The sequence below is a fragment of the Patagioenas fasciata genome, chromosome 20, assembly GCF_037038585.1.
Source record: "Patagioenas fasciata isolate bPatFas1 chromosome 20, bPatFas1.hap1, whole genome shotgun sequence".
In the NCBI taxonomy this organism is placed as follows: domain Eukaryota; kingdom Metazoa; phylum Chordata; class Aves; order Columbiformes; family Columbidae; genus Patagioenas; species Patagioenas fasciata.
In genome coordinates this window covers 3,417,193-3,430,067 of record NC_092539.1, presented here as the reverse complement: position 1 = coordinate 3,430,067, position 12,875 = coordinate 3,417,193, and the positions used below count along the sequence as shown (strand labels likewise).

The following is a 12,875-nucleotide window of genomic DNA, read 5'->3' as shown; positions in this document are numbered from 1 at the left end:
AGCAAGTGCTGGAGCTACTGGCAGGCACTGGCACTTTCTATGCATAATTGTACAAACATTAATTTTTCATGACCTTGCTGTAAATTTAGTATGAGAAGAAATGTTCATCCAAGTTCCTGCTCTGAAATGGGCACAGACTGCAACTCCAGGAAGATAAAAAGATTCGGAATTTTAGCAAGATATCAGTGAAGGTTAAAATGTAATTATGACACCCAAGCTGGGAGTAATAGCTACTTTCCAGTCTGGTTAAATGAATGGGTAATTAATGTCTCTTAATTAGTAAATAGCTGAGAAAAATGAGAAGTCTTGTTCTAGGGCTAGACTCCTGTTGCATTGCACTAATACCTGGGTCTCAAAACTTTGCCATAGGGATTTTGTGGTAGTTTCAAGGGCAAACTGAGCATTGCACACTTGCTGCGAGTCCGCATCATCAGCTGTCCGGCTTTCAGCCTCATCTCCCAAAACGCTCAGCACCTGTAGTGTTCAGGGGATGCTCAGTGCAAACCGGTCAACTCTTAGGCAGAATTAATATTCCTGTAATTGCTCTGTAGGGGTGTAGAGAGGCCATTCCCTTGGCAAGGTGAAGCTCTTTGACACTCAACAGATGATGCTACAGACGTGCCGAGTGTTACCACCTCCCCACGTCTCTTCCCTACATCCCACCTGCCTAAAACTCACCTTAAAAGACTGCACGAAGGTCCAGAGCAAGATGCGGATAGTGTAACCCTGGCGAAGGAGCTTGATAAGTCTGGCTGCCCTGAAGAGCCGCAGGAAGCTGAGGTTGATGAAGTTGTCCTGCGGAAAGTAAAGGGTTTGTGTCCTTCAGCAATTAACGCGCTTGGAAACCACAGCCCGCAAAAAAGAAATTAAAATTACCAGCTTCACGATCTAAGCAGCAAATCGGCCACCAGAAAACCTTCCAAAAGAAACATTCGTCAGTGCAGATCACTCCACATGCAGCAAGTATGAGAAAATCCCTCTCCACAAGAGCCCTCCCCTCTGCTACTGGGTCAACGATAGAAAAGGAAAAGGGCCTTTCACGCTGTCCATGGAGGTCTGGTTTTCTTTGAGTAAGGCAGATTTTCTCCCTCTGGAGACTCAGGGAGAGGTAATGGTGCCGTATTATGATTTTATAAAGAATAAGGTTGTTTTGAAGTCTTGGTCAGCTTGCTTTCTACAATGCATTGAACTTAAGCCAAGACAGTTCCAAGGGACTGTGTGTGCAGCCTCTACCGTAACAAAGAACGGCATTGTCCAGTGAAGATTAAAACATCCTTGAAAGAATGAGGATGTTTTCTAACCTGGAGGTTTTAAGTGTTTATACACCATGAGACTGGACAGGCTTTTCAAGGAGAAATGGCACCAGCAAGCCTGTTTGGAAGATGGATCAATGGCAGCAAATCAATTGGGGAGGCTGAGCGTTCAACAGCAGGAGGGTATCTTAGGAACCTGCTGGGTTTTTTTAATTAGTATAAAATGTACCTTCGCAGGTGGATCAAAAAACTGCTGGAGACAGATTCTGATTTCCATTTGTTTTGTGTGATTGTTCCCACCCCGCACCCCGTTGTTTTCCTGCCTTCGGGGAAGAGAGGTTGCTTGCCCCAATGAGCTAATCTAGAGAGGGTTCTTTCCAAAACAAAACATGCAAAAGCCAGATCCCTCTTGCCCTCCTATTTTAAGGAGATCAAAAATATCCCCCCTTTCCGTACTGATTCCAATTCACTTATTTGTGAATCTCTGTTCACAGCCACTTATTTGGCTGAGTTAGCTAATGAGAGAAAGCATCCCACTTGAAACTATCAAGCAGTAGAGTGGAAAATATAACCATAAGGAGCTCTTGTTGGTAGAGATGAGCAAAAATAGTCTTTCCCTTGTATTATTATTTTACCAGAAGACACCCAGTCATATTGAAGTGACCCATATTGCTTGCTCATTTAGCTACAGAGCTCACGCTGAATTTGGGGGGGCTTGTTGGATCTATTCATTTATTCAAGTGCCAGCTCAGTTTTGGGGCCATTAGCATCGCATTCCACCAGTCCCATCAAAGAGTTCAAGAAATCAGTCTCAGGCATGCACTCGGTTTCTCTCACGTTAAAAACACAAGCAGCTCAGAGTTAGGCACAGACCATATATCAGACTCAATCCTCAAATAAAGAGAAAAGAGAAAAGCATAGGTATGTTCAATGAAAGAGCGGACAACACTGAGCTCATTCAAGCCAGCAACAGAAAGCAGCTCTGGCAGGCAAAATACAAGGGAGGATTCCCCTGGGTTGCTCAAGGTCAGTAAAACAGGTGCTAAAAATTCAACGCTTGTCTCTTAGCATCAGCTTCTGTGTTATTTTTCACACCGCTTACATTCCCTTCACCAGCTGAACTCACCTTAGCAGGTAAGGGCCATCAGAGTGGTTCTGAAGAATGTTTAACAATATGAAGATAGGTGCTTCATAATTATATATAAATATAAATTTATGAGACCTGCGGTGCAGAGCTGGACCACGGCTGGATAACAGGTCCATCAGCAATCTGCTCCTTGCAACCCCCGTGCTGTGCAGGCTGCTGCATCTCCACAGGGTTCGGTGCAGGGCGGAGGTTTAACCCAGAGCCCATTTAAATGCACAGAAAGTTTCCCCACCAGCAAGAACTGGATCAGACCTAATAGAAAACGTTCATGGCACCTGGGCATCAGACCTGCAAGTCTCATAAGTTATCACGTTTGGAGCTAGGCTCAAGCCAGGTCTTTCCCATCCGCCAGCCTACGGATGGCAGGTGCATAGTAGGATCCATCTCTCCATGTATGAACCTGCCTTTCCTCCCTCTTTCCACCTTACTGTAGCTTAGCAGCAACATTGTTTTGCTCAGACTTTGCTCTAATCTCTTAATCACAGCTGACATTATGCTAAACAGCTGCTTTAGTCTGGACTGACTACAAGGTCATGCTTAGCACAAGCTACCCCTGCGCTACATGAGGCTCTATACGATGTCTGTATGAATGCAGCATAAAGCAGAGGCTCAAAGCTGTGTAGTTGTGTCTATAGCCCCCCACTTCCCAGAATTTGGAGAGACAAACAGTCCATAACCTTATTTTTGCCTCCCAGCCCCAAACCCTCCATTTGAGTCACGCGTTGCCGTTTCCTAAAGTGCAGCAAAAGCCTCCGCTCCACAGGGAATCACTCGCAACCCAGGAAAATCCCCCGTCACCCACGTCCCCAGACTGTTCGAAGGACGGTTCTCCGCGCTGTTCGTAGGGAGGCAAAGTTACACACGCTCGTGATGGATGGAAGGGTTTGGCGTGTGTAACCCTCGGCACACCGCGTGGAAAACCTGTCCTTCGACACCTCCACCCTCCAGGCAGGAATTAGAACTGCATGCAGTTAAAGGGGAAACTCCACATTGCGATATTTCTTGTGCATAACAGTGTTTTGCAGCAACTCTCCCCCCCACTTAACCACCTTAGCAAGATCTTTCTTTCCAGGTTGTTGTTCGCTTTTCTGTTGCACAGATGCTAACAGCTGACTGCTGCTCACCAGAGCTTTATGATCCATTTCAGGACTAGAAATTCTGTTGGAAAAATGTTTCCCCCTGGCCTGTCACTATTTTCCTAAAAGAGGGGGCTCTGGTACCCCCAAGGGACTGTGCCCATCCAGGCACAGCCACCACTTCCCATGACGGGAGCGTGACCAAAGCTCAGCCGAGCGATGCATCTCTGGAGCAAACTGCAAAGCCGGAGAGAAATGGAGAGCAGACGTCATGGTTAAAGAACCGGCACTGATTCTTGTCCTGCCGTGTGCAGCCTGCTCTTTTACTCTTTCTTAGGGTGTTTTCCACACTGAAAAGTATAAAAGCCATGAAAAATAGGGTGTGCAGCCATCGCCTGCATCTGTTCCTCCAGCATCTTCAGCAGCAGAGTGGTTTCCTCCCCAACACGGTCCACGGGGATGCAGAACAAATTCTGTCCTGTACACCAGTGACAAAAAAACCCCAGTTCTGTGGATAGGTGGTTTGGATTTTTAAATCCGCAGTGCAAATATGAGGTTTTCATGCCATGGCTGGATGTGCTCTGCAGGATTTAGTGAAGGAGCATTACGTTATACTGCCACAAAGCAAACAAACTGGCAGAAGCTGGGCTGCTCATCCCTGTTTCTTCCTGCAGCCTGGTTGAAGACCATAACCAACCCCTAGACCTGAAACTTCAGATTTCTGTCCTCAAAATGAAGGTCTCACCCAAAATTACAAAAAACTGTGGGCAGAGGAATCTGATCAAGCCAAGAACGGGGTCACTCGTGCAGCTTTGGCAGTTCTCTTCATCTGGCATCAACAAGAATGAAGCTGTTCCGCTAAGGAACTGCCGTCAAGGAAAGGATTGTGTTCCCATTTAAATGTCCATGTCATTGCCAGTAGTGAAAAAGAATTCCTGCATCTTCCACAGTCTTCACTTCCTCTGAAGCCCGAGGAAAATCCTTGATAAATGTAAGAGGTTGAAGATTTTTACCACGCTTGACTGAGTCCTGGGGACTCTGCCATTACACAATATCATATCATATCCTTTCATCCTGACCCAGGAGCATCAGAAATATGATTTTATGTGTGTGATGCCCGTATCTCTCCATGTTCCCCACGACATTTCAGCTTTGGTGCTGCTGCTGCAGTCACTGTCGGCTCCTGCCGTCTGCAGCAGAAGGAAGGAGGCAGCGCCCGAGGACGACTTGGTGCTCCAGACATCTGGCTTGGATGCCGAGTGATAGAAGGAGCCTGGATTTGGACACATGACCACAGAGTCTGCAATGTGAACAAGCTGCAGGATGAGCATTTAAATCTTTAACCTGTAACATGGACTGCAACAAGGCCCAAATTCGGCCAGATGGAGAGAAGCTGTTTTTTTTCCAGTATATTTTCATGTGTGCAGCTGATGCCAGAGCACATATTCGTGCTGCCTGGGCCACGGGGCAGAAGGTGAAGTCTCCAAAGACAGCCCATGGCGACATCTCCTGAGACATCCCATGACGACATCTCCTAAGACAAGACATCCCATGGCGACATCTCCTAAGACAAGACATCCCATGGCGACCCTCACAGCTCCCGCACATCTGTAACGCGGCCAGAAGCACACAGAATTCCCTTCTCAGACTGCACTAGGCAAACTTGTAACTTATACATGGTCATTTTCTTCTTTCCCAGCAGAAAATTCCCTCCCGTGACCCTCCGTGGAGCACACCCGGAGCTCATTTGCTGTCTGCCGTGAAGATTTGCTCTGATTTGTATCTTAACAGCAACTGTGCAACAGAAAATCCAGATGTCGATGCAGCTCCAAGAGCTGTTGTCAGGTGGCCAAGCAAGTATTTTTCATAAGCTTATGGTCTCATTTGTGTTATTAACCATAGCCAAGAATGGAAGAATATATCTATTTTTAGACTGTGTTTTTCTTTATTCATCCTCTTTTGCTTAATTTATGATTTGCAAAGACAGGAGTCAGTATTTCCAAAGGAGTCTCTGGAATCAGGCACTAAACTCCCAGTGGGATCTGGTTCCCAGTATTTTCCAGCCCTGTTCATAACACGGCTTACGCATTTTACTTGAGATGTTTGCTTTTTGATCCAGGGACTGTGTGTCCACTGTGGTGGCAAAACGCTTCTATGTGCTGGTATCGCAAAGAGTTTTTGAAGTTGAAAAGAAATCGCTCTTTCCTATGAATTCTTTTTTGATTTGAGGGAAGCAAGTGTGTAATAACTTTGATTTCTTTTTGCCTTACAATACAGTGCAACCCATGGGCTTAGAACACCTGTAAGGCTGTTCTCAAATGTACGGCTTCCCTTTGCAGAAAGCTCAACACATCTAATCATGAAAGAAAACCAATTTCTAAGAACCAAATTGGGCAGCACCACTTACAAAACGAAGGGTTTCCCAGCAAGCTCTACTCCAGGCCATCCAGATGGATTCTTCCCTCCTATTCTCATTCAATTTTCCACCAAAATAAAGCAAGTGTCAGTCTCCCCTTTATCATTGTCGGGTGTAACAAACAGCGGAGAACAGGCTATTGGTAACTGCATTTGCCTCACGTCACCAATTAGCCAAGGGGAAGGAGATGCAGAACAGAAGGCAGTTTTGAGGCACGCTGCAGTGAGGCTTTTTCACCAGTGCAATCGGAAATCTCATCAAAACGAATCAAATTAAAGAAAAACGAGAGAAAATAAAAGCAGAGAATTTAAATAATTGTTTAAATTCAATGAAACCAACCGTGTCCTATATGTGATGTTTTCATGGATGGATATTTGCAAGATTATTTACAAATTATTAGTTTTTTGAGCAGCAGGTGCACAACATACAGACGGAGACATGGTTTTCGCATTGTATGTTGATTGGATGGCGTGATTCAGCAGGTAGATAAGGAAAATAAAGAACAAAACAGGAAACAAAAGAGAAAATGAGTAATCAGGACAAGCAAAAAAGGAAACTCTGAAAATTTCACTGGAAAAAAACTTCTGGGCTTTTGGGAGTGTTATTTTATGATAATTATATAAATAAAAAAATGCTTCAAACCAAAACAGATTCTGAGATCCTAAAGGTAACACAGACAGTGCAGTAGTTATTTGCATTTCATTTTGTAATGCAAATTGGGAGACAATTCACAAACACTTCTCAGTATGGTATTTTGATATTTCCAGGCATAGAAAGAGATGTCAGTTTGCCATACACACACTCGGCCCCTCAGGCCGCTGTGTCCACAAGGACAGCTTGTCCTTAATGCCACCTATTTCACCATTTTACTTCCATTGCTGGGAGGGTGAAAAAACTGACATACATGTTTTTTTGCCTAAGGAAATAAAAAAATATATATATATATTCCACTGCATTCACAAAGTAAATTACATATGACATGACTACAAAATTAAAATAAAGCAATTAACCAACACATTTCTTTTCCTTTTATCTTTACTTTTCAAGTGGGTTAAAAATACCAACGCAGCAAGGCCGGTGGAAGCCGAGTCTCTCAAGACGAGACCGCCCAGGTGAGCAGGTTTATTTACCTTGGAGAACATTTACAGCTGGAAGACGCTCATGGAGAAAACTATTTGCAAGCCTGATCTCAAAGTCACACCCACCAGCATCCCCTCTTTGCAAGGAGCTGGGGGCTTCATGGGTGGCTGTTGCGGGGACAGATGAGGAATGACTGTCATGGTCAGGTTGTGGCTGTCACCTGGGCTTCTCAGCCTGAGAAACCCTCCTGTGGGAACTATGTATTATTATTATTGTTGGTAATCACAGGGCTGGATACCCAAGGAAGGACTAACAGGCACTGCCACCCAAATGTCCCCATGACTGCCCATTGGCTAAGGAGAGCCTGGGGCTGGGGAAGGCAAATGGAGAAGGGGACATCGCCCACTGGGGACACAGCTCTGCGTGGTGATGAGTAAAAACCCATTCTCTTCGGTAATTCTCGGCCCCGTAACAAGCTGCTGCACCCCTGGTCGTGTGTGAGCCAGAAAGCTGAAATGGGGTTAAGTGAGCATCAGCTACGGCGTTTTGTGCAGAATGGAGGTTCAACCAGCACAGGCTGGGGAGAGATCAGAGAGGAGCTGTGTGAAAGAAGGTTTGAAAAAACAAGTCTAGCAAGAAGACAGGGGGGACATCTGGGCACTCTCTGCAGGGGGAAAGCACATGGGAAGGAGAGATGATGGCTGTACAGAAATGCTGCATAAGGGGAAGATTTAAAGAGAGCAGAGCTCAAATCATAGGAACGTAGATCATAGAAGGGTTTGGGCTGGAAGGGACCTTAAAGACCATCTAGTTCCAACCCCCCTGCCATGGGCAGGGACACCATCCACCACGTCAGGTTGCTCAAAGCCCTGTCCGACCTGAACTTGAACACTTCCAGGGATGGGACATCCACAGCTTCTCTGGGCAACCTGTTCCAGGATCTCAGCACCCTCATGGGTGACCCCTGAAACAGGTCTATGGACTGAGACAAAGGACCAATAGTTTCTGGGGGACATATGGCTTTTATATTAAAGAGCAGCTTTGTATAAGACACACTGCTGGGGAAGTTGTTAAACTACATTAGAAAGTCCTCTCTAAGGTTTGACTTGATGGAATCTAGCTATTGATAAACCAAAAGCCTCTCAATTACCATCCGGGAGGATAGTGGAAAGGTGTACAGGTGCTTGGGAGCTCAACCTTATTGGAGTTTACTGACTCTTTTTAGAGATAATTCATACTTCAAAGGCATCCCCAAATTGCTGCTGTCTTTGATGCTGGAAGCCATAGACATTAGTGCGGAGTGGAGGTTACTGCATCAGTGGCTCCCAACTCAGGTGAGGGTGTTTGGGACCACGTTTACTTTCCAGCCCAAAGACCAGGAGAGAGTTGGGGACCCTCTGCCTGCACACAGAGCCTCCTATCCCAACAGCTACTGCTTCCAAAACCCTGGGGATATGCACATACAGCCCCAGACAGGGACCAGTGCCTGCCTGGCAGGGAACGGGCAACAGCGCTGGCTGCTCTCTGCCTGCAAACCAGCTGTACAAAGGAGGATTTGAATAAGTTCAGTGTTGTGAAGGAGAAGACACCAGTCTCGGAGAGATCACAGGCTCCCCTACCACATGGGAGTTGGCCGTGTTGCTTCCTCATGGTAAAAGTGGCTGAAGGACGGGGGCAAGAGAAGCGTCAGGCTCTGTCTGTGGCTGATTTGCAAAGGTTTTCACAAATTTTCCAACCAAGGCAAAGGTTTGGGTGCAAGAAAGCGTGTCCCACAGCAGAGGGAGCGGAGGCATCCAGTGCCTGCCTGCAGTGCGATAAATCTCCTAAGCACCCAGAGAAGCGGTAGTCAGACCTTGTGTTTGATCCGAGTGACTTTATCCCTGCTGTAAGGCATGAATTAAAAACTAAAGGTAACCCAAAGTCTACAAGATAGGATTCACCAATTGTTAAATGGATATCATTCTTTCTTTTGTTTTTCTGTGCTTTTTTTGTACCAAGGAAGTTAGGTAATAATGGTTTTTGTTAGAAACAGTAATATGGTCTTCACCACCAGCTCAATGTCCTGTAAAGAAGTTTGGGGAGCACAGTTCTTAGCACAGATAAAACAAATCTACAAGCAAATCCCAGGGACTGAGGAGAAAAAAAATATGGTAAAGTTCAAATTTGTCACATACAGATAAAGCATCATCAGCTAAAACATGCATTGGGAGAAGAGAGGCACAATTTATGAATTCGATAATAGCAGGCTGTCAAGGTTTGAGTCAGACATTTGCTGCCCTTATGGAAAAATCCTGTATAATTTAATGGCAAGTTTGTACACTCATGTAATCTAAGGGACTCATCAGCAGGGAGAGAGCAGTCCTTCCAAAGTCCGTTCTTTGTTTGTTGTAACAATTGCCGTGCAAAGCTTTTGTGCACGTAGCAGAAAAACACCATGTTCCCCCAACCCAGACTGCACAGGCTGATGAGTTCCTGCCCGTTCCTATGTTTCCGTCATCTCTCCCCTTCACTCTGCCCCGTGGCCAATTTTGGTCGGGAGCCCCACGGCACAGACCCGTGTGTGTGCCCCGCAAAGCACCTCACACTACAAAACACCCCTCTACAACAGAACCCTTTTGAACTTCTCCCTCTATTAAATTCAACAGGATTTTTCCATTAATAGGCAAAACCAGCTTGGGGTTAGAGTCTTTTGCTGAACGAGAAAGAGAGACTGTCTCCTGGCAGAGTCACTCACACTGTCGTTCCCATCACAGCTTTTGCAGGACAGTTTTTGGCACAGACAGCCCTGCTCATCTCCATGGAAAGAGCAGGAGATGGAACCAGGCTGCCAGGTCACCATCACATGAGTCCCAGGGGCAGCTCTAGGGAATAAGGCTGGTAGAAAGAAGATGTAACGTCTTGACAGGCTACAACTTTATCAGTAAACGAAGTAAATTGAGTAAACTGTACTTACCGCAATCTCTGTTACTAAAATATCAGTAATACTTCCCAACACTGTTACAAAATCAAAGACATTCCAGGCATCTCGGAAATAATTCTGTCAAATGAAAACACAAAGGGGACAGAGGGATCATGGGGTTATTTTCTATTTGCAAGACAGGTTCTTGTTGTTTGCTTCTTTTTAAATGCATGTCATGAAATACAAGCATTTAATGTAGAGAGAAAACAGCTGAAAGTGAACAAGGAGGGCACATACCAGCACGCCAAAGGCAATGATCTTCAGCACACACTCCATTGAGAACATGGACGTGAACACAATATTCAGGCATTTCAACATTTCTTCGTATGCTTCTGGAGCATCATAGAACTAAACCAGGATGGAAGAAAGGCTGTTACTGGAACATCACTTACAGAATAAAACCTTCCCAGCTGACTTGCCTGACTGCAAGGCTCCTGCCCACTTTAGCCCAGATTTGGTGCTCACTTTAAGCAAGACTTGGTGTCACACCACAGTTATTCATGCCACTCCAGAAGCCTACCATTGCTTACACGCTGTCTTAATGGTGCTGCTGGGATAACCCCAGGACTGGGAGAATTGCTGGGGTACATCTTCCTGTGTAAGTACAACATGTACCAGGAGGGAGGAAAGACATTTTTGAAACCTGAGCACAAGCGCAGAACGGTGATGCATACCTGCAGACCCTAAAAACATGGTGACTACTTGACTGTGAAGATACTGGAGAGGGTTGGAGTCAGGAGGGCGGATCATCCACAACACGCAGCCACCTGCGCCTCCTCCTCCTAAACACTGTGTGTCATGTCCCAGCAGCTCGACACTGCCACAAATGTGAGTAAGTCCCCTGGGATGGTTGGATTTTGAGCATCCCCAACAAGTGACCCTGTTCTTTGGCAGGAATCCCAGGTCGCGCCAGGAATTCCAGACCTGCAAAGTCCAGTTCCCATCCCACTGGCCACACGCTGAACAGGCTGAGGGTCAAACCAGCCTTGTGCAGGGGAATTCCATTTACAGTATCTCACCACGTAGAATCATAGAATAGTGTTGAAGGGACCTTCCCAGCTCCCCCAGTGCCCCCCCTGCCATGAGCAGGGACATCTTCACCAGCTCAGGTTGCTCAGAGCCCCGTCCAGCCTGGCCTGGGATGTCTCCAGGGATGCTTCATCCATCACCTCTCTGGCCAACCTGGGCCAGGCTCTCACCACCCTCAGTGTAAAAACCACAACTCACTGTAAAAATCACAACTAAACCACCTCCCTTTGGAGACCAAAGGAATCCCACAAGACATCTTAAAAACATCAGGCAGATGAGAAGAGGCGAGTGTACAAAGCCTCTCCAGCAGACACCACATTCACTAGCCCAAGATTGCAAAGATTCAGTAACATCCCACTAACCTTCATCATTAGGACAATGGTATTGAGTGCGATCATGACCATGATAAAATACTCAAAGGGAGGAGACACCACGAACTTCCACATCTTGTACTGAAAAGACTGCTTGTTCTGCGGCATGTAGCGGGTCAGCGGCTTGGCACTTATGGCAAAGTCTATGCAGGCCCTCTACAAAACAAAAACGGGATGAAAAGAATACAAGAACAGGGCTGGCAGTCTCTATCCCTCAGGACATCTTTGGGAGAACAAGCGGAGAACTGGTAGTGGAGGATGGTTTTTTGAGGGTTTCTCACACACGATGCGAGCGCTGACTCCCCCTTTAAAATGCAGCACAGGATCCTTAAATTATAAACGCTTTTGGGCATTCACTGATATTTTAAACCTTGTAACACTCCTATGGCCCCTGCAATCCTAGGAAACAGCCTTCCATCCCAGCACATCCCTTCCCACACACAGGGAATCCACACTCAGAAAACCCTCTGCTAATTCCTCCTGATATGTAATTGTAGAAACTGGAGGATATGTAAAGATGTTATCTATGTTTAAAATAAAGTATTGTGAAACCCAGGTATGCTCTCACACACAGGCAAACTGTCCAGCTAATAACATCTCAAAATGTGAACTGAACTCAACCAATAAATTATCCAATAAATATTACCAGGTGAACTCTCAAAGACTCCATTAGTTGGCTATTGCTGTTCACACCATTATGAGAATAAAATTGCATTAAAAATCGGTTTCTACCCACAAGAAGTTTTGATTCTGAAGCATTTTCTCATCTTGGATTTAGATAAAAATTCAAAGTCTTAAATTAGTGCAAAAGTATTTTCTGCTCTATTGAAAAATAATGTGGATAAAGCATCTCTAAATATTCTGCTTTATTTTGGACTTTTTGTTCATATAGACAAACAATGCACTAATTAAGAATTGAGTAAGAAGTCATCTCTTTTCATTAAAAATCAAGTTCCAGGTTCAAAAGAAATGAAAAAAGATGGTTCTTTGCACAACAGGCCACTGAGGCTGTGGGACCGCAGAGGAAGAATATTGCAGATGCTAAAAATCTGCATGAGTTCAGGAGGAAACTGGGTACATTCACAAAGGAAGATACACAGATGTTGCTAACTAAAGACAAACCACGTGCAACTCAGGAGGTTCCTGAGCTGAAAATGATGGGTTTTTTTTGCTAGGGTGTTCAAGAAAAGCCTCATATGTGCTTGTGCTGGTCTTAATTTTGGCTGCTATCGGGAGCACATCATGTCAGCCAGGCACAAGACCAGCCTGGCGAGAGGATATATCTGTCTCTTTTCACACGTATATGCTCGGTCTAACACATAAGTCTATATTCACTTCGGAGCAGAGATTTAGTCCATGGGGACGTGTGACAGTGTTTATTAACGTGCAGCTTTCAAGGGCTCTCCCCAGTTTTGTTTTTATGCAAAAGCTGGAAGGGTCTGTAATTTGTTTGGTCTCTACACCCTCAGGTACCGAATGCTCTAAAGCCCCCACGGCACAGGAGGGATGAGGATTTGGCTTCCAACCATATCAAGGTGCTCTGA

At 45.5% G+C, this 12,875-nt stretch overlaps 1 protein-coding gene across 14 annotated transcripts in view; it reads right to left on the bottom strand.

The window, feature by feature from the left end:
• CACNA1B (calcium voltage-gated channel subunit alpha1 B) overlaps window positions 1-12,875 on the bottom strand; it is a 279,142-nt gene that overhangs the window by 42,595 nt on the left and 223,672 nt on the right. For 13 of the 14 annotated variants that reach the window (XM_071817476.1, XM_071817466.1, XM_071817465.1 and 10 more), the window contains 4 exons: window positions 11,323-11,487; window positions 10,169-10,279; window positions 9,926-10,009; window positions 679-795 (listed from right to left, as the gene is read on the bottom strand). In XM_071817476.1, the coding sequence (XP_071673577.1) occupies window positions 679-795; window positions 9,926-10,009; window positions 10,169-10,279; window positions 11,323-11,487 (477 nt within the window). Of the gene's footprint in view, window positions 1-678; window positions 796-6,231; window positions 6,238-9,925; window positions 10,010-10,168; window positions 10,280-11,322; window positions 11,488-12,875 lie in introns of all 14 variants that reach the window. The other variant, XM_071817478.1, reaches the window with a different exon arrangement.